The following is a 21,180-nucleotide window of genomic DNA, read 5'->3' on the forward strand; positions in this document are numbered from 1 at the left end:
CAGCTGTACGAGATTACAGCTGGGCCAACAGCAAAGTGACAGCTGTACGAGATTACAGCTGGGCCAACAGCAAAGTGACAGCTGTACGAGATTACAGCTGGGCCAACAGCAAAGTGACAGCTGTACGAGATTACAGCTGGGCCAACAGCAAAGTGACAGCTGTAGGAGATTACAGCTGGGCCAACAGCAAAGTGACAGCTGTACGAGATTACAGCTGGGCCAACAGCAAAGTGACAGCTGTAGGAGATTACAGCTGGGCCAACAGCAAAGTGACAGCTGTATGATGAATGGCTTCTCCTCTGCAATGGGAATTCATTTACAGCTCAGTCTTTTGTGAAGGGCTAGGGCTCTCAAACTAGGAGGCAACGTTGTACAGACACTTACTGCTGCAGCCTTGGGGGCTAGTTGGCTTCTGGGGAACATCCCAATATTCACTGTCCAAAAGCGGTGTTTGCCAAGAGAGTGGGGATCCACTATAATCAAATTCTAGCCCAGATAGTCGGGACAACAGATGCCTCCTCTGCTGTTCTGATGGTCATATTTGTACATGACTATCAATCATATAGTTACTTAACATAAGCAATTGGTTTGTATGTTTGTGTAAGCATGTGTGATCAATATCAGCTCTTAATTCATGACTGAACTTTTTGATTAAAAAAAATGTTCATTTTCAGAAACTGCAATTATAACTATATAAGAAAAAGAAAAAGAAAAAGAAAAACTACCATAGTGGGGATGAAAATGAAACTAGTCTTGCTACAGATATGTGACAAAAGGACACGGAACTTAATCAAAATCTGTCACAGCAATAAAATATTGTGGTAACATAACAAACATAGTTATGACATAGGCTCATAGAGCATCTCATATCATACAATAATAAGACCAACACAATTACTACACAGACTCATACTGTCATAGATCTTCCCATCACCACCTTTAACACTCATCAATAAATCCATAGCAATGAACTGGTCTTCAAAACTACAGTAACAAAAACAATACGGTAATGAAAGAAAATTAACAGTTCATCACTTAATGAACAAGAAAGGCAAGGCCTTCAAGACTCACTTGTGATACACTTTAAAAAAAAAATCCAAGTTTTTATGTATTGAGTATAATGCATTTACTGTTATATTTATATTTTTTGTATTCTCTAAACTTGGCACTTTGATCTGATATTCGACCCAACAAAGGATCTGTCATTATTATAATTTTTTGTTCAAACAGGAACTTCTTTTGCTAAGCATGGAAGTTTTATTTATTGCAAACGTTTTGGTGTAGATAGCAGAACAAGGGAAATTACTCTGCTGGGGAACTTAGTTTGCTTTAAACTGATCTTTCTCATCTTAAACATTACATTTTGAAATTATACTCAATACATAAAAAGCTTGGATTTTTTTTAAAAAGTGCATCACAAGTGAGTCTTGAAGGCCTTGCCTCTCTTGTTTCAAAATGTAATGTTTAAGATGAGAAAGATCAGTTTAAAGCAAATTAACCCCTAGGCTGCCTGCATAACATATTATCACTTGCAGATAACTCGTCATGGCAAGCATGTATGCTTCGCTGCCTGCATGACGAGATAACTCGTCATCGAAATATTCTGACTTTTCCCTGCTTTGCATTCAGTTCGTTGACAAAAATGCTGGTAGCTTTAGCTTGGGGAATCTTTCTGGATTCTATTCATAGCTAGAAACACCATCTGCGTCATAAGGCAGTCCTTTATTTGAACGTTTTGGTTGGGTTACTGGCCGCAGTCTTTGCCTGGCTCCTCTCCTCGCTCGCTCAACAAAATGTCGGACTGACTCCGTGCTCAAGACATGCGCTCGTGGCGAACTAAATCAACCAAGATTACTTTCTTTAGCTAATGCTCAGAAAGAATTGGAGCATAAATTCGAAGGAGAAGACAGTGGTGAACATTTATAGGACGATTTGATAGAAAATAAAGGGAGCAATCAAGAGAGTGGCCAAGATACAACTATCAGTGAGTGATGCAGGCTGTTCAACTCTAGCAGACGAATTTTTAGCAGGGCACCGTATGAGCTATTTTCTTGGCACTCAGCCAACGCGGTCTGATGAAGTGACGGTGTGAGAGGGGTGAAGAGGAGGGGGGTGGAGACTGAGGGGGCGTGGCCTCACATCCATATTATCACTTGCAGAAGTCACAATGCATCTATTTCTTTTTCAGTTTTTTTTATATTGTAGTTGTTCTAGTATGATTTTGTGTGTGCAGATATCCATTTGTCCAGAAAATGATATTTTTGTGCAAATTACCAGACTAATATTTGTAATGAACAAGTTGAAAATGTGACAAAAAACAAAACACTGATTTCAAAACAACAGCATGTCACTTAAAATGCATACAGTGGGAAAACATCATGTGTTTTGTATTCTTTATTCATTTCCCTTTCAGAAAATATATACTTTTATGGGTCTTTCTCCAATAACAAAGAGCACAGAATTTTTTGAAAATTTATACCCGTTTTTTGTGAAAAAACCCTGGCAAATAGATTTCACTTAAATCTTATTTTCCTGGCAGCGAAAGGGTTAACTCCACTAGCATTACTGAGTAATTTCCCCTTTTTACTGTCTGCACCAAAACGTTTGCAAAATAAATAAAAATTCCATGCTTAGCAAAAGAAGTTCCTGTTTGAACAAAAAATGATAATAATGACTGTTCTAGCTGTTGGGTCAGAATATCAGATCAAAGTGCCAAGTTTAGAGAAAACAAAAAATATAAATATAACAGTAAATGCAGTTTGCATATAATTAGGCTTCATTCTTTATTTTTTTGTGCCAATCCCAGAAGCGCAATATTGTTTTAAACAAGATGACTGGAAAGAACTGGATTTTTGACTCACTTGTGTAAACGAAGTGAGTCTATGTTTTAACCTGGCGTTCGGTTGTCTGTGTGTGTGTGTGTGTGTCTGTGTGTCCATGGTAAACTTTAACACTGACATTTTCTCTGCAACTACTTTGTCAGTTGACACCAAATTTGGCATAAAAATAGGAAAAATGCAGTTTGCATATAATTAGGCTTCATTCTTTATTTTTTTGTGCCAATCCCAGAAGCGCAATATTGTTTTAAACAAGATGACTGGAAAGAACTGGATTTTTCCTATTTTTATGCCAAATTTGGTGTCAACTGACAAAGTAGTTGCAGAGAAAATGTCAATGTTAAAGTTTACCACGGACACACAGACACACACACAGGCAACCGAACACCGGGTTAAAACATAGACTCACTTTGTTTACACGAGTCAAAAACTACAGTAACAAACATGAAATGAACATCAGCACAAAATGCACAGGTTTATTATTACCTATGTTCACGAAACTCTGGTAACTGTCAAGCCACTGAAGGTTTCGACTTTCCACGGACTCTAGTTCTTGGACCCTTCGGGACAGCTGCCGATTCTCCGCAGTTGTTTCGCTCAGTTTCTGTTTCAGGTTCAGGTAGGCTTTGGTCAAGGCGAAGTGAGAGGCACTTTCCAAGTCACTGGACCTGGAAGTGAAAGGGGCGGCCGAAAAGGGAGAGAAGTGGATGGGGGGGTTGATGCCTGCGTCCACGTCGATGTCGTCGTCTGAATGTGGCAGGACGCAGATATCGTCCTCGCTTTCCATACTACTTCCAAAGCATCTGCCGAAAACAAAAAAAACTGTTGTACGACGACAACATATTAATCATTAATAATCATGATTAAAAAACTGTTTGGACTGTTGTGATAAAAACAAGAATAATCCACATTCATTCAGTCTTTGTTATACAAATAAGCAAGTCCACATTGTTACACAAATAACTAACACTGTTACACAAATAAGTCCATACTGTTACTCACATAAGTTAAATCCACACTGTTACACAAATAATGAAGTCCACATTCACTCAGTCCTTGTAACACAAATAAATATCAAAGTAAGATTCTTGTTTAAATTCAACTTCATAATAGATTACAACTATACCATCAACATATACCTAACTTTTTTTTTCCTAAGCTGCCATCCTCAACAATCGGTCCTTAATTAAAATGACATAGGTCACATGCTGAATAATTTCTAATTTCATGTCTGTTGAGTTTAGCAAACTTCAACAGAGTGTCTCTGCGGAATGAAAGACAGAAAAGATCGAACTTTCTAAGATCAGTGTCAAATAAAATTGCAAATGGAACTCGTTAAAATAGTTCCACTGATTCCTTACAACGGAAACTATGACAGACCAAGTGGGACATTAGCAAAGTGAAGACTGTGGAGTTTGTCCCAGGCAAACATGTCCTTTAAGAACAGAAAAAAAGGAAAAAATGGAGCTGGATAAAACTTCTAGTTCTACACGGAAAAAAAACAGAAGATGAAGAAGAAGAAGAAAAAGAAAGAGATTGGTCTGACATTGCCACAATCATGTTTCCATACATGTTTAATATCAATTATCCCATCATTGTTAAAACCAATAAAAGATTAACTGTCCCAGAGCCTTTACAGCCACTGGGGCAGTAAGTTCAAATCTATTGTATCCAGGACTTTAAATCAACTGTATCCAGGGCTTTAAATCTACAGTATCCAGGGCTTAAAATCTACTGTATCCAGGGCTTTAAATCTACTGTATCCAAAATGTACTACATGTATATCCAGGCTGGGCACTGGAACATGGGGCCCAGTCATCTTCTGCTGTTTCCCAAAGAAGTGGGAACCCATTAACACCTGGGTGAAGTGAGGAAAACTGAGGTAAAGTATGGTGGGAACCCATTAACACCTGGGTGAAGTGAGGAAAACTGAGGTAAAGTGTGGTGGGAACCCATTAACACCTGGGTGAAGTGAGGAAAACTGAGGTAAAGTATGGTGGGAACCCATTAACACCTGGGTGAAGTGAGGAAAACAGAGGTAAAGTATGGTGGGAACCCATTAACACCTGGGTGGAGTGAGGAAAACTGAGGTAAAGTGTGGTGGGAACCCATTAACACCTGGGTGAAGTGAGGAAAACAGAGGTAAAGTATGGTGGGAACCCATTAACACCTGGGTGGAGTGAGGAAAACTGAGGTAAAGTGTGGTGAGAACCCATTAACACCTGGGTGAAGTGAGGAAAACTGGGATAAAGTATGGTGGGAACCCATTAACACCTGGGTGAAGTGAGGAAAACTGAGGTAAAGTGTGGTGAGAACCCATTAACACCTGGGTGAAGTGAGGAAAACTGAGGTAAAGTGTGGTGGGAACCCATTAACACTTGGGTGAAGTGAGGAAAACCGAGGTAAAGTGCCTTTCCCCAGGACACAACACAAACTGACAAAGCGAATCATGGCCTTACACCCTCATCAATGGCGAACACTGGATCAAAAGTCCAACACATAACTTATTTCACCCTGGAGGCTTTACATTATTGTACATTTCAAACAAAATCAATTCCAATATTACAAAGCTTCAATCAGGTCAGATGATCAGTAATCATTTGTGTCAATTTTGAAAACTAAAGATGTTGGCATACACTTAATTAAGTCTTATTTCTTCCATGGTGACAGGAGTTCTGATACCACTCCACTTCGGTGCTTGGGGTGAATCCTGTCAAGGTCCTCAGTGCTGGCAGACTCACAGGGGGACTGTCGTTGGAGGGGCGATGTGGTAGTCTATATTCTGGGGGAAACGCTCTCTCAGTGTGGCTCCATGACTAAGCCATTACTGTCGTCAGTAGGGGATTTAGTGGGGGGTGTCCTACATATGTTATATCAGAACAGGCACCACTGAACACCACCAAACTGATTCAGCAGCAGTGCAGGGTCCTCTCTGGTGAGTGGCCTCATGACGATCTAACCTTCATGGTTCCCTGTGGACCGCTGATGCTTGGACTATGACAAACCTGGGTGTGGCCATATATGGGGGACTCAGAATGAGCAGCAAAAAAACCAAAGCAAAGGCAAAACAAAAAACATAGACTCACTTTGTTTACACAAGTGAGTCAAAAATCCTTTCTTCTCCTTCTTCTCTGTTAACTCTAGAGAGTCACTGGGGTGATGCACATACAGATCTATCTGTTCATTGGATTCCTCCAGCTCTGTCAGTTGTGTCAAAGCCTGTGTCTTATTTCATGTTAGTTAATGGTGTAGGTCCAGTTTGTTGTCTTTTAGTTTCAGATAAATAAAAACAACTGAACCATTGTTTTCCTTTTATTAGTTTTTTTTTTCAAAAGTGAAAATCCATTTGCTGATGGGTTTCTTTCTTAAGGTTTTGTCCAAAATTTAGTCATTAATTCACAATTTCTTAGGGTTTTGTCCAAAATTTAGTCATTAATTCACAATTTCTTAGATTTGAACTATGGGAATTCAAAAGCCATGTACCTGAACTTGTTGTTGATCATTGAAATGCAAATTTCATGGAGTTTCAAGGGTCAAGAACTCAATAATACTTCTTCTTTCCCTTGACTATGGCCTTCATCCTTGTGAAGATTCTGTAGACTATAAGGGGGGTTTGCGTGTTTTTGAGGTTTCCTGAGGCAGAGGTTGCTGGGCCAGGGGATGGGGGTGAGGGGAGGGGGTGGGGAGGGGGGAGGTATTGGGGGGGGGGAGGTGATCAGATTCAGGATTTGAAGCCTTCCAGGGTTGGGCTGAGGGGGGTGCTACTTTTTACCCAAATTACCCCAAATGACCCCAAATGACGCCAAATGACACCAAATTACGCCAAATTACCCGAAATGACGCCAAAATCTTAGACAATTTGAATGAACGCATTTTCGTGTCTGTGTGTGATTTGGTGTTGAAAGTTTGAGTGCCGAGTGGGGTATGAGGGGGTGCTTTGGAGACAAAAGTGCGTTCCGGTGCAAGATAAGTACTAGTAATAACATCAAACATGATAATATAATATAATATAATAAGCTGTCCATGTTTACCACCTTTCAGTTAGCGCCACAATGTGTCTTTTTCAAAGAAGATTTCTAACTTTTGTTTCAAGCGAGTTCCGATTCCGGTTACTTTCGAAACTAAAACTTAAATTCTTAGAAAGTTATTGTCGCTCACTATTGAGTAGTGTTCACATGCCGGCATTCATGATCAAACGGGAGAGCTGAGTGAGAGCAATTCACTATCACTAATCACACTTTTCAAGTGATACAACTTGACAGGGTGCCCACTTGACATATCTTGTACGACATGCCGCGACGATACCCCTGTACGACTTGTGGGACACACTGTGGTGTGAATAACAGCAGTGTCGAGTGTTCAACATGCCAAGGATGGGTCCACAGGTAAGCCATGACAGATTTTATTTACAGAGACTCCCACCTTAACTAATTTACAAAAGGAACATAAACCATTTACACTTGCTCCAATAGCCTTTAAGACCACATTTGTTCCTATAATTCTATGTATAATGCGCAGCTGTAGCCATTTAAGAGACGTGTCACTAATTTTGTGTACTTTATGAAAGCATGTCTTCCAATTAATATCCTTGTTCATTTTAGTGTTCCATTGACGGCAACAGTTTGGCTCGACTGAACAACAATTTAAAGTTTCATGCGATGATGTTACATGTTTTATGTTTTATTTTCAATCTCATTTACGCTGTCCACGAGACAAATTCCTTGTTTTTAAACTTGGCAATAAATTATCCTGTATGCTGTATCTTTATACGTCTGTTTGCTCTCTCTCTCTCTCTCTCTCTCTCTCTCTCTCTCATACATCTAAAAAACTCAAGGAACGATTTATTTTTGTATCACAGACGGTGTGTGCCCTTGACATATGAAACCATGGAGCAGTGGTCTCACTTTCGTATGCAGAGCATGCGCATTCTCGGATGATGGAACATATGATTCCATAAAAGCACTTCAGAGGTAAGTGTTGGTATGGTGATCACCACTATAATTGACCTGCTCAGGTTAGTCGATTTTTGTTTCATCACATTCAATATTTTACATGCTCTGTAAATGTACCCCAGTGTACAATGTATTCAGATTACTTACTTGTAACAATGTACTGCTCTAAAGGTATAAACTCTCCCTAGCTGTTCATTGTTTGTTACAATGCAAGACTGTTCCGGTGACACTCTGAAACGGACGAGTTCGAGTGTTCTTTCAACACACACACAGCTTCCTTATTTCGTTATAAGTCGCAAATAAGCAATGGTTCTTCCTCAGAAACCATATATAATTTTACACTAATTACAGACTAACACACGTCACAGTCTCAGTCATGTTTTTCCTGCTCAATGCAACAAACGTGTCCATCATCCATGTGACGAACCAAGTCACCATCATCCATGTAACGAACCAAGTAACACTAACAGGAAATCAGCATCGGCCAAACATATTTTATGAACAGCATATGAATGTATCGAAATTGCCCTAAACTTGCTGTTGATCAAAATACGATTCTGTGAGACACTAGATTCATTCCGCACCGGAATTCCACGAATGATTCATAGATAAGCTATCTTCACACCGAAAAGTGGAGTCGCCATTTTCTCAATCATGTAAGTGGATGAAGACTATTACAAACACTGAATATATTTCCAAATACAAACCCAGGTCTTTGCTGACGATTCGACTTACCTCGTGTTGTGTGGTGTGACACTCAATGTTAATGTGGTTGTAGACATAAATCAATAAGTACGCCCATAGCAAAAGAACCAGGCGCTATGTCATCGACCTTTAGTCTGGTGTGTCCAACGCACACATAAACAAGAAGACTGGTTTCAGATCGAGGCTTGCTATGAACAGGAAGCAAATCGATTTCGTGATCCAAAAATAACTTTGGTCACAGTTTGGCAGATGATAAACACGATGCGACTTATCACAAGCTACCCGTTTAAACAAAAGCTATACCAGACCCAATTAAAAGTCACCGTCACGTGAAGATTTGGTATCAACTGGTAGTTGCGAAAGCGGAAGTAAGAAGTCAGACGGGTGGATTTTTTTTCTTCGAGGGAATTCCCCTTTCGACAGTTTTTGTTTTGGTGCAAGACAGTAGTGTCCCTTTAAGAAAAGCTGACTATCAAAATAACTATGCAAACAAACTTTCCCAAACTACATATGCTTTTTTTATGGATAAATCAATAAATGAACCCATAACTTCTTCTTTCTCCTCCTTTTAAACAGTTTTGCAGTGCGCCTGTGGATAAGTCCGCTCGTTTTGATGCCTCCTTGAAAGTGAAACCAACTTCTTTCAGCAAATGCACACTTTATTCTGCCCGCATGCATACGTTTACCACAGCACCCAGTCTGCCAATAACGTCATCCCGCACCGCCCGCTGTACATGCATGTCTCCAGATATCTGACAACTTGGGAGTTTTCAATTCCAATTTCTCAAGGAGGCGTTACTGCGTTTGGACAAATCCATACACGCTACACCATGTCTGCAAGACATGCAGATGCCTGCACAGCAGCATAATCCAACACGCTCAGTCAGGCCATCAGTGCAATCACACATAACAGCAGCACGATCCAACATGCTTAGTCAACCAATCAGTGAACGTACACATAACAGCAGCATAGTCCAACGTGCTCAGTCAGGCCATCAGTGCAATCACACATAGCAGCAGCACGATCCAACGCGCTCAGTCAGGCCATCAGTGCAATCGCACATAGCAGCAGCACGATCCAACGCGCTCAGTCAGGCCATCAGTGCAATCGCACATAGCAGCAGCACGATCCAACGCGCTCAGTCAGGCCATCAGTGCAATCGCACATAACAGCAGCACGATCCAACGCCCTTAGTCAGGCCATCAGTGCAATCACACATAGCAGCAGCACAGTCCAACGCGCTCAGTCAGGCCATCAGTGCAATCACACAGCACAGTCCAACGCGCTCAGTCAGGCCATCAGTGCAATCGCACATAACAGCAGCACGATCCAACGCGCTCAGTCAGGCCATCAGTGCAATCGCACATAGCAGCAGCACGATCCAACGCGCTCAGTCAGGCCATCAGTGCAATCGCACATAGCAGCAGCACGATCCAACGCGCTCAGTCAGGCCATCAGTGCAATCACACATAATTTTTGTGTACCCAACAGAGAGGATTTCATTTACAGAATTTTGCAAGAGGACACCACTTCTGTTGACATTGGTTCTTTTTCAGTGCGCCAAGTGCAAGCTGCACATGGGACCTCAATATATCATCTCATCCGACTGACTACACACTCAGTTTGATTTCCCTGTCAAACATGAGAGAAAGGGTGAGAGCGGAATTCGAACCCAGACCCTCACAGACTGTGTGTTGGCAAATGAGCATCTTAATCATTATTCCACTGTCTTCCCTGATGACAGTGAAAGCAGACACTTCAGATTCCAAGCAACACCCACATCCCCCGGCACACACACTCTCATCACCACTCGTCCACCCCCAACTCACCCTCCCCACCACCACACCTGAAGACTGACACAGTATTTTCCAGGCACTCCAGGAGGAGCAGGGCTGTCGTGTGCAGCATGCATCCAGTAACACTTAAACCCACAGCAAAGAAGGAATTGTCCCTGTAAAAATTCTTTATCAAGATCCACTTTATATATATATATATATATATATATATATTCATTAATTGCAGAGCCAGACTGAGTGAACATCCCCCCCAGAGTGGAGTCCACCACCACCATGACCTTCCAATGACAGTCCACCACGACCCTCCAACGACAGTCCACCACAACCCTCCAACGACAGTCCACCACAACCCTCCAACGACAGTTCACCACAACCCTCCAACGACAACCTCCAATGACAGCCCACCACAACCCTGCTATGACAGTCCACCACGACCCTCCAACGACAGTCCACCACAACCCTGCAATGACAGTCCACAACAACCCTCCAATGACAGTCCACCATAACCCTCCAACGACAGTCCACCATAACCCTCCAATGACAGTCCACCACAACCCTCCAACGACAGTCCACCATAACCCTCCAACGACAGTTCACCACAACCCTCCAACGACAACCTCCAACGACAGTCCACCACAACCCTCCAACGACCCTCCACCACAACCCTCACAACCCTCCAACGACCCTCCACCACAACCCTCCAATGACAGTTCACCACAACTCTCCAACTACAGTTCACAACAACCCTCCACCACAACCCTCCAATGACAGTTCACCATAACCTTCCAACGACAGTTCACAACAACCCTCCACCACAACCCTTCAAAGACAGTCCACCACAACCACAACCCTCCAAAGACAGTCCACCACAACCCTGCAATGACAGTTCACCATAACCTTCCAACGACAGTTCACAACAACCCTCCACCACAACCCTTCAAATACAGTCCACCACAACCACAACCCTCCAAAGACAGTCCACCACAACCCTGCAATGACAGTCCACCACAACCACAACCCTCCAACGACAGTCCACCACGACCCTCCAATGATAGTCCACTACGACCCTCCAATGACAGTCCACTATGACCCTCCAATGACAGTCCACCATGACCCTCCAATGATAGTCCACTATGACCCTCCAATGACAGTCCACTATGACCCTCCATTGATAGTCCACCATGACCCTCCAATGATAGTCCACTATGACCCTCCAATGACAGTCCACTATGACCCTCCATTGATAGTCCACCACAACCACGACCCTCCAATGACAGTCCACCATGACCCTCCAATGACAGTCCACTATGACCCTCCAATGATAGTCCACTATGACCCTCCAATGACAGTCCACCACAACCCTCCATTGATAGTCCAATACGACCCTCCAATGACAGTCCACTACAACCCTCCATTGATAGTCCACTACAACCCTCCAATGACAGTCCACCACAACCACAACCCTCCAACGACAGTCCACCACGACACTCCATTGATAGTCCACTACGACCCTCCAATGACAGTCCACTACAACCCTCCATTGATAGTCCACTACAACCCTCCGATGACAGTCCACCACAACCACAACCCTCCAACGACAGTCCACCACGACCCTCCATTGATAGTCCACTATGACCCTCCAATGACAGTCCACTACAACCCTCCATTGATAGTCCACTACAACCCTCCAATGACAGTCCACCACAACCACAACCCTCCAACGACAGTCCACCACGACACTCCATTGATAGTCCACTATGACCCTCCAATGACAGTCCACTATGACCCTCCAATGATAGTCCACTACGACCCTCCAACGACAGTCCACATGTATCTGCCAACACTGAAGAGCTTGACAAGACTCCCCCCAAGCATGGAAGTGGAGGGGTGTGTTTGGGGAACCTGGGATAAGTGGTATAGGAGTAATGCCTGTGAAAGAGAGTAATGCCACTGTATCTATAGAGGTGGCCTCTGAGTGCTACATTCTTTCCGGTGAGAAGCAAAAAACCCCCCAAAAAACCCCAAACCAAGGTCCAGTGTGCAACATGTATTTAGCGCACACAAAAGATGATCGTTACAGCTATTTTGATTCAGAAGAAGAGTACGCCACAGAACACGTGACATGCACAGGAACACATACAGTACACACAAAAGCATACATACACTACAGGCACACATGATATAGATATGCGCATAAATATTGGAGTTTAAGCACCTTCAACCCACATGCATGCACTGTCTCTCTTTCTCACACACACACACACTACATGTACACAAACTAGAAATTCACTCTCAGGTTCAAAGAAACCAGAACAAAGCACAACACTTTCAAAAACACTCTTTTATTATCAAAAACAAGTCATGTCATCTATTTTTCAAAACATCATATGAATCAGTAAGAACAATAAAACCAATCAGAGAAAAAAATGGCCTGTATTTCTTTGTGTTTTGAGCTTAGCCCCTGCTTTGTCTGTTGCTTTTTCTTTTCAATCTTTACATTTCAAGCAATCTTCTTTTATTCTCTATTTCTTCTTTTAAAAGACTTTTTTTGTTTGAACAAACTATTAAGTCTTTTTCTCTTTATGGTCAGAACGCTTATTCAAACTTTCCCCCAAAATTAAAACTCTTCAGCTTATCACGTCTTTACATAGAAAAAAATTAAATATTTCAATTTCATTATGAGAATATGATTTGAAATCAGAACAATCATGAAATACATGAATGTTTATCACTCCTAAATTAAAAAAAAAAATCCCCTCTCCCCCCTAAAAAATATCCCCCCCCCCCCCACACACACAAACAACCAGCCAACACACACACACCACTTCAAATTCACCCAATGTATGTGAGCATAAATCATCCACTGTTCTATCTTTAAAACTGTGTTTTTTTTTGTTTTTTTGTTTTTTTTAAAAGCTCATAAAATCAATCACATAGAAATGAATGTTTTTTTTGTTTTTCTGTTTCATATTTCAGAGATTTGCAAAACTGTGTTCCACATTCACTGGCAGTCAGGTAGCTGTCTTATGGTCATGCGAATCTTGTTTCTCCTCTCCCCCTTCATCCCCCCCTCCTCTCCTCTCCCCCTTCATCCCCCCCTCCCCTCTCCCCCTACACCCCCCCTCTCCTCTCCCCCTACATCCCCCCCTCCTCTCCTCTCCCCCTTCATCCCCCCCACCCCTCCTCTCCCCCTTAATCCCCCTTCCTCTCCCCCTACACCCCCCTCTCCTCTCCCCCTTCACCCCCCCTCCTCTCCCCCTACATCCCCCCCTCCTCTCCCCTTACATCCCCACTCCTCTCCCCCTACATCCCCCCTCCTCTCCCCCTACATCCCCCCTCCTCTCCCCCTACATCCCCCACCCCATCCCCCCACCCCTCCTCTCCCCCTTCACCCCCCCTCCTCTCCCCCTACATCCCCCCCTCCTCTCCCCCTTCATCCCTCCCCTCCTCTCCCCCTACATCCCCCTCCTCTCCCCCTACATCCCCCCCTCCTCTCCCCCTTCATCCCTCCCCTCCTCTCCCCCTACATCCCCCTCCTCTCCCCCTACATCCCCCCTCCTCTCCACCTACATCCCCCCCTCCTCTCCCCCTTCATCCCTCCCCTCCTCTCCCCCTACATCCCCCTCCTCTCCCCCTACATCCCCCTCCTCTCCCCCTACATCCCCCCCTCCTCTCCCCCTTCATCCCTCCCCTCCTCTCCCCCTACACCCCCCCTCCTCTCCCCCTTCATCCCTCCCCTCCTCTCCCCCTACATCCCCCCTCCTCTCCCCCTACATCCCCCTCCTCTCCCCCTACATCCCCCCTCCTCTCCCCCTACATCCCCCTCCTCTCCCCCTACATCCCCCCTCCTCTCCCCCTACATCCCCCACCCCATCCCCCCACCCCTCCTCTCCCCCTTCACCCCCCCTCCTCTCCCCCTACATCCCCCCTCCTCTCCCCCTTCATCCCTCCCCTCCTCTCCCCCTACACCCCCCCTCCTCTCCCCCTTCATCCCTCCCCTCCTCTCCCCCTACATCCCCCCTCCTCTCCCCCTTCATCCCTCCCCTCCTCTCCCCCTACATCCCCCCTCCTCTCCCCCTACATCCCCCCTCCTCTCCCCCTACATCCCCCACCCCATCCCCCACCCCTCCTCTCCCCCTTAATCCCCCTTCCTCTCCCCCTACACCCCCCCTCCTCTCCCCCTACATCCCCCCTCCTCTCCCCCTTCATCCCCCCCTCCTCTCCCCCTACATCCCCCCTCCTCTCCCCCTTCATCCCCCCCTCCTCTCCCCCTACACCCCCCCTACATCCCCCCCTCCTCTCCCCCTACATCCCCCCCTCCTCTCCCCCTTCACCCCCCCCTCCTCTCCCCCTACATCCCCCCTACTCTCCCCCTTAACCCCCCCACCTCTCCCCCTTCATCCCCCCTCCTCTCCCCCTTCATCCCCCCCCTCCTCTCCCCTTACATCCCCCCACCCCATCCCCCCCTCCTCTCCCCCTACATCCCCCCTCCTCTCCCCCTTCATCCCCCCCCTCCTCTCCCCTTACATCCCCCCACCCCATCCCCCCACCCCTCCTCTCCCCCTTCATAAGCCCCCTCCCCTCTCCCCCTACATCCCCCCACCCCCCCTCAAACCTCCATCCCTGCCTCCCACTAATGAACCCATGAGCACACTCTTTTTTCTTCCTTGTCAAATGATGCTGTTTTTCCTTCTTTTTTTTTCTTATCTTGCACAAAAACGCAGATTTGCTTTCAAACTAAACAGATAAGCTCCAAATAAATAATCATAACATGGGGAAAAATTAAAAAAAAGAAGGAAATATACAACCAGAAGAAACCCACTTCAACCAGTCCACAAACAGAATTCTCACACAGACCACACAACCAAGTATTCAGCAATTGCAACGTACTCACACCACCACACTATATACTGACCTCTTTGACCTGTCTTTTCTATTCTTTTTTTTAATTTTTTTTTTTAATATATACCAAATAAAAACAACAACAACAAGCTCCAAAAATATACTGAATTTATATCTGTGAATATAAGATCAGCAGTGTCTGGCATTGTGTATGAAAAAACAAATGAATCATTCAGTGAACAGATGAAACATCTCATTTGACGAACCAGTCAAGGCAGTTTAACACTAAGTGTGATCAAACACACTATTTTCCATTCTGAATTTAATTACATAACCTGTAAGCTATCACCTTAATGGATCAGAGTTGCATAACCCAATGTGCTTAGTCAGGTCTTGAGTGCATGCATTATATATTTGTGTACCTATCTGTGTACCTAGTGGAGTGATGGCCTAGAGGTAACGCGTTCGCCTAGGAAGCGAGAGAATCTGAGCGCGCTGGTTCAATCACGGTTCAGCCGCCGATATTTTCTCCCCCTCCATTAGACCTTGAGTGGTGGTCTGGACGCTAGTCATTCGGATGAGATGATAAACCGAGGTCCCGTGTGCAGCGTGCACTTAGCGCACGTAAAAGAACCCACGGCAACAAAAGGGTTGTTCCTGGCAAAATTCTGTAGAAAAATCCACATCGATAGGAAAAACAAATAAAACTGCATGCAGGAAAAAATACAAAAGAATGGGCGGCGCTGTAGTGTAGCGACGCGCTCTCCCTGGGGAGAGCAGCCCGAATTTCACACAGAGAAATCTGTTGTGATAAAAAGAAATAGAGGATTTCTTCTGTAGAGATCTGCCAGAGGTCCAAACTCTCATTCCCATGGGTTTCTTTCTCCGTGAGCCAAGCGCGTGCTGCACACGGGACCTCAGTTTATCATCTCATCCGAATGACAAGACGCTCAGTTTGATTTTCCAGTCAGACTTTGGAGAAAGGGAGAGAGCAGGATTCAAACCCAGACCTTCACAGACTCTGTACTGGTAGATGAGCGTCTTAACCATTCTGCCACCTTGCTCCCCAAATGCTGAGGATCAGGTAAAGAGAGAACAGAGTTAGAGGTTATTGGAAAGTAGAGAGAGTGAAACATAGTTCCACTCATACAGATACTACTGCATCAGAGCTGCTCCATTATACAAACACAGGAAATTATTACAGAGAACTGTCAAAAAAATTCTATTCTAAATAATGCACTGCTTCGTAACATGAACACAAACGATAATCATAGAAGGGTCAACATTCTAAAGGAAACAATTCTGTAAATAATTCATTTTAGAAAAAAAAGAAGAAGAAAAAAAAGAGTGTCACATTTCTGTGGTGAAGATAATTCTGCATCACTGTATCATGCTTATAAGAAAAAAACAAAAAAAGCAAAAAAACAAAAACAAAAACAACAAACAAAAACAAACAAACAAATAAAAAAACAACAACTAAAACTCCCAAACAACAGCCAAAAACTGACTGTTAAAGACAAACAAAAAAACAATAAAAAAAAAAAACACAACTAAAACTCCCAAACAACAGCCAAAACCCGACTGCTAAAGAAAAACAAAAAACAACAAATAAAAAAACACAACTAAAACTCCGAAACAACCAGCCGAAAACTGACTGCTAAGAAAAACAAAACAAAACAACAACAAAACAACACAACTAAAACTCCAAACAACAGCCAAAAACTGACTGCTAAAGAAAAACAAAAAAACAAACAAAACAAACAAACAAAAAAACAACTAAAACTCCCAAACAACCAGCCAAAAACTGACTGCTAAAGAAAAACAAAAAAGCAACTTTTACTGCATCAACCAAAAAAGAAAAACAAATCAAAAGAAGCACACACACACATGCACACACAATTCAGCATTCATATATTTTGTGTGTGTTTTTTTTTTCTGTCTTCATTTTCATATTACAGTCAAATCAGGTCTATCACCAAACAAGCAAATGGCAGAATAAATAAGTTATAAAGATAAAGCAAAACTGGGGAAAAAAACAACACAGCAACAGAAGTGTCAACTCAAAAAGTACACAAACATTTTGGCAAAACATGTGTACGTTATCATGCATAATCTTTTAAAAACATCTGAAACTGACAAATACCTACACATGTCCAAGTACAATTAACTCTCTCTCTCTCTCTTTTTCTTTTTTTTTTTTTTGTTGCTTTGTTGCTTTTTTTCCAATTATTATTAATGCCCAGAGGGCTGGATGTAAAAAAGTACTTTGTGCTTACTCCTTTACCCTCGTAAAATAAAATTTCGTTCATTCGTTCGTCCTCTCTCTCTCTCTCTCTCTCTCTCCAATGACCATGAATTCATTAAATGCCGGGCAAAATCCTCACACAGAATCAGATCTTAAAAAACACAACAACAACAACAAAAAAAGCAACACATTCACACATACATGAACACATAAACATACATACTCAAAGCACACACACACACACAAATGTGCACACAAACACAACCAAACTTGAACACACGTGAGCTTAAATCAAAAGAAAAAAAACAAAACCCCAAACCCCCCACAAAACATCCAAAACCCCGCAAATAAACCCAACTGATTGATTAAAAAAACAAAATAAAACAAAACCACCACCAAGCAACGCTGCCCATCATAGCAGAACACTCAAACACCTGTACAAAATACTTCTGGTAATGACGATATATATATTTTCATTACAACAGCAACCCATGGAAAAGAAACTGTGCGCTTCTTAAAAAAACAACAACAAATAACCAAACCCAATGCAAGAAACGAACAACCGATTCCAATGTGACAGACAAGTAATTCAATGCCAGAGAGAAGCGATTCCAATGCAACAAAAAAAGCAATTCATATGTGATCAACAAGTGACTCAAATATGGTTAACAAATGTTGCAAACCAACCAACAGAATACTTGCTATGCTGTTTTGCTGATTTGAGATCTTATTTAATGCAGCATACTGTGCATATGAGTGTGCGTGTGTGTGTGTGTGTGTGTGTGTGTGTGAGTGTGTGTGTGTGTGTGTGTGTGTGTGTGTGCATGAGTGTGTGCGTCTGTGCATGTGCGTGTGTGTGTGTGTGTGTGTGTGTGTGTGCGCGCGCGCGTGTGTGAGTGACCTACTCATTTCTGACTCCTTTCTAGATAACTTATTTTAAAAATCCAATTCACCATCTATTTTATTCTGCAGACAAACAATCATTTTTCACAAACATAATTTCATCAATAGAAATGGAAGCACAGTGTTGAACAAAAGGTCCCTGTTTTGCTAAGGGATTATCTCCAATGGAAAGACATCCTGTTAAAAGCTCAGTCTTGTAAGAGAATAACCAAGTTAAAAGTTCAGTCTGCTGTGACAGATCATGTTCAGTTTCAGTTCCCAGGAGCTGTCAAAGAGTACAGTCCTTGATCCATGCCAGTGGAGTGATGGCCTAGAGGTAATGCGTCCGCCTAGGAAGCGAGAAAATCTGAGCGCGCTGGTTCGAATCACGGCTCGGCCGCCGATATTTTCTCCCCCTCCACTAGACATTGAGTGGTGGTCTGGACGCTAGTCATTCGGATGAGACGATAAACCAAGGTCCCGTGTGCAGCATGCACTTAGCACACGTAAAAGAACCCATGGCAACAAGAGGGTTGTTCCTGGCAAAATTCTATAGAAAAATCCACTTCAATAGGGAAAAGAAATGAAACTGCACGCAGGAAAAAATACAAAAAAAATGGGTGGCGCTGTATTATAGTGACGCGCTCTCCCTGGGGAAAGCAGCCCGAATTTCACACAGAGAAATCTGCTGTGATAAAAAGAAATACAAATACAAAATCTGCTTAACCCTTTCAGCGCCATGTCTATTTTACGCTCAGTTACAACTATTTGCCAAGGGATGTTTTGGTCATGGAAGGTAACAAAGAAAAAATTCTAGCATGCAAGCCACAAAAAGAAAGTTGTGTTTTTTTGTTTTTTTTTCAACCTTTGCTTTCCAGGAAAATGAACACACTATTCCAAATAATGACAAATTTCACACGAACCAAACATTCAGGTATAAATCAAGCATTCAGGTATGAACTAAATATTCAGCCATGAACTTGCCACTCTAGGCATGGACTAAGCACTGACACAATGAACTCATCACTGAAGCGTGCTTATATTATTCACCCACAAAGCAGGGTCCCCTTTCCATGCAGTTCTCTCTCTCTCTCTATCTATCTTAACTCTTTAACTGCAAGTGCCACCGACAAGTTTGTCCATCAGAGAAGCGCTGTCATGTCACTGTGATCAATAAAAACTGGAGCTTACAGGTCAGGATAATGTAGGTCACCACTCTCTTCACTGTGATCAATAAAAACTGGAGCTTACAGGTCAGGATAATGTGGGTCACCACTCTCTTCACTGTGATCAATAAAAACTGGAGCTTACAGGTCAGGATAATGTGGGTCACCATTCTCTTCATTTGGACCTCATCGTCTTGGGACTGTGCTACTTCTGGAAGGTGGCAGAGTGGTTAAGACACTCATCTGCTAACACAGTGAGTTCCTGAGGTGTGGGTTCGATTCCCGCTCTTGCCCTTTCTCCCAAGTTTGACTGGAAAATCAAACTGAGCGTCTGGTCGTTTGGGCGAGACGATAAACCAAGGTTCCTTGTGTGTGTGGCACACACTTTATGCACTGGAAAAGAACCCACAGAAACAAAAGTGTTGTCCTCTGGTGACAAAATTCTGGAGAAGAAATACACTTGGATAGGCTCATAAATATGTAAGCATGCACTCAAGGCCTTACTAAGTGCGTTGGTTTATGCTGCTGGTCAGGCATCTGCCTTGCAGATGTGGTGCAGACTATATTTGGATTTGTCCAAATGCAATGACGCCTCCTTCAGAAACTGAAACTGTTCATCGAAGTCAATGACACCACTTAAAGGCACACAAATAGTAGTAACTGTGCTTCCCATACATGCCACACACACACACACAGAGATTTCACCATGGTTCAGCAGTTTTAAAGAGTTAAATCTTCACTCAGTAAGCTAGCTACTTCTTTCCACAAACACATGGAAATAATGCTGCAACCGTGAGAACTCAGACCATTTCAATTCCTTTTTTTTTTCTTTTTTTTTTTTAGCGATAGGGGTGTAGTTGGATGCATTTCATGCGGCATCGTTGGGCTTGCAGTTTTTATTTTAATTCAGGACACATTTGTTATGTTGTTTGTTTCATCTGTAACTTCATATGCAGTGAAAACACACAAAAAAAAACAAAAACAAAAAAACAACCCCAAACACACATTCATAAAAAAAAAATTTTCATGTTTACTTTATCGTGTGTTGTCCTTCAGTCACCAAATTACAGACATTTAAAACTGAAAACTTCTATTCTTCCATGTAATCTAAAACTATCTGGAAACTCTATATGCTTCAGCTGTTCCTTGGTTTGTCCTATGTTTCAAACAAATCCCACACAGATTTCATATGTGTTTTATCTGAAAATATATCTCACTGTATGGCAAGCATGTCTTGTCTTTTTTTTTTTCATTGGATGTGCTTACATCTGTCATTTTATGTGATCTATGTACATTTGATGAAGTGATGAACGCCACATGTCTCTGCTTATTTGATGTGCTTCATGCAGTCATGAAGAATCTGGATTCCGTGAAGCTCTCGCAGTCGCTCCAGGTTCCTGCACAGAAGGCAACACACCCGTGGGTGCGTTAGTTCAACAGGCACTCTTGGCTTTACACTTATTTCACTGACACGCATGCATTTGTGTAAATGCCAACGCAAATTCACAATCACAGTATACATATGTATGCACACACACACACACACACACACACACACACACACACCACAACAAACCACACCCATGGATGTGTGGGTATACTGGTATATTTGGGTGTACACATGGTTCAAAGGCATGCATGCATGTGTATATATGTGCACACAGGTTAGCAATCATGTTTGCACGCACGCACACACACACACACACAGTCACACACATACACACCAAACCAAACCAAACCACACCACACCCGTA

The 21,180-nt window shown here is 43.1% G+C and overlaps 3 protein-coding genes across 4 annotated transcripts in view; 1 reads left to right on the forward strand and 2 right to left on the reverse strand.

The window, feature by feature from the left end:
• Positions 1-8,852, reverse strand: part of LOC143276653 (uncharacterized) — a 24,633-nt gene extending 15,781 nt beyond the window's left edge. Inside the window, exons 1-2 of one of the 2 annotated variants that reach the window (XM_076581277.1) lie at positions 8,525-8,852; positions 3,324-3,659 (exon numbers count right to left, since the gene is read on the reverse strand). In XM_076581277.1, the coding sequence (XP_076437392.1) occupies positions 3,324-3,624 (301 nt within the window). In that variant the 5' untranslated portion in view covers positions 3,625-3,659; positions 8,525-8,852. The remainder of the gene's footprint in view (positions 1-3,323; positions 3,660-8,524) is intronic. The other variant, XM_076581276.1, reaches the window with a different exon arrangement.
• Positions 6,736-13,043, forward strand: LOC143276654 (uncharacterized). The gene is made up of 3 exons (XM_076581278.1): positions 6,736-7,222; positions 7,696-7,807; positions 10,518-13,043. The coding sequence occupies exon 3, from the start codon at positions 11,286-11,288 to the stop codon at positions 12,234-12,236; it is 951 nt and encodes a 316-aa protein (XP_076437393.1). The 5' UTR covers positions 6,736-7,222; positions 7,696-7,807; positions 10,518-11,285; the 3' UTR covers positions 12,237-13,043.
• Positions 13,044-14,927: 1,884 nt separating this feature from the next.
• LOC143276603 (tetratricopeptide repeat protein 12-like) overlaps positions 14,928-21,180 on the reverse strand; it is a 57,402-nt gene continuing 51,149 nt past the window's right edge. The window contains exon 16 of the mRNA XM_076581209.1: positions 14,928-20,823. Coding sequence (XP_076437324.1) covers positions 20,754-20,823 — 70 coding nt within the window. The 3' untranslated portion in view covers positions 14,928-20,753. The remainder of the gene's footprint in view (positions 20,824-21,180) is intronic.

This window comes from Babylonia areolata, chromosome 32 (genome assembly GCF_041734735.1).
Source record: "Babylonia areolata isolate BAREFJ2019XMU chromosome 32, ASM4173473v1, whole genome shotgun sequence".
Classification (NCBI taxonomy): Eukaryota; Metazoa; Mollusca; class Gastropoda; order Neogastropoda; family Buccinidae; genus Babylonia; species Babylonia areolata.

Excerpts from the sequence above, each read along its gene's own strand:
- LOC143276654 (XM_076581278.1), top strand. The coding sequence starts at position 11,286 with ATGACAGTCCACCACAACCACAACCCTCCAACGACAGTCCACCACGAC.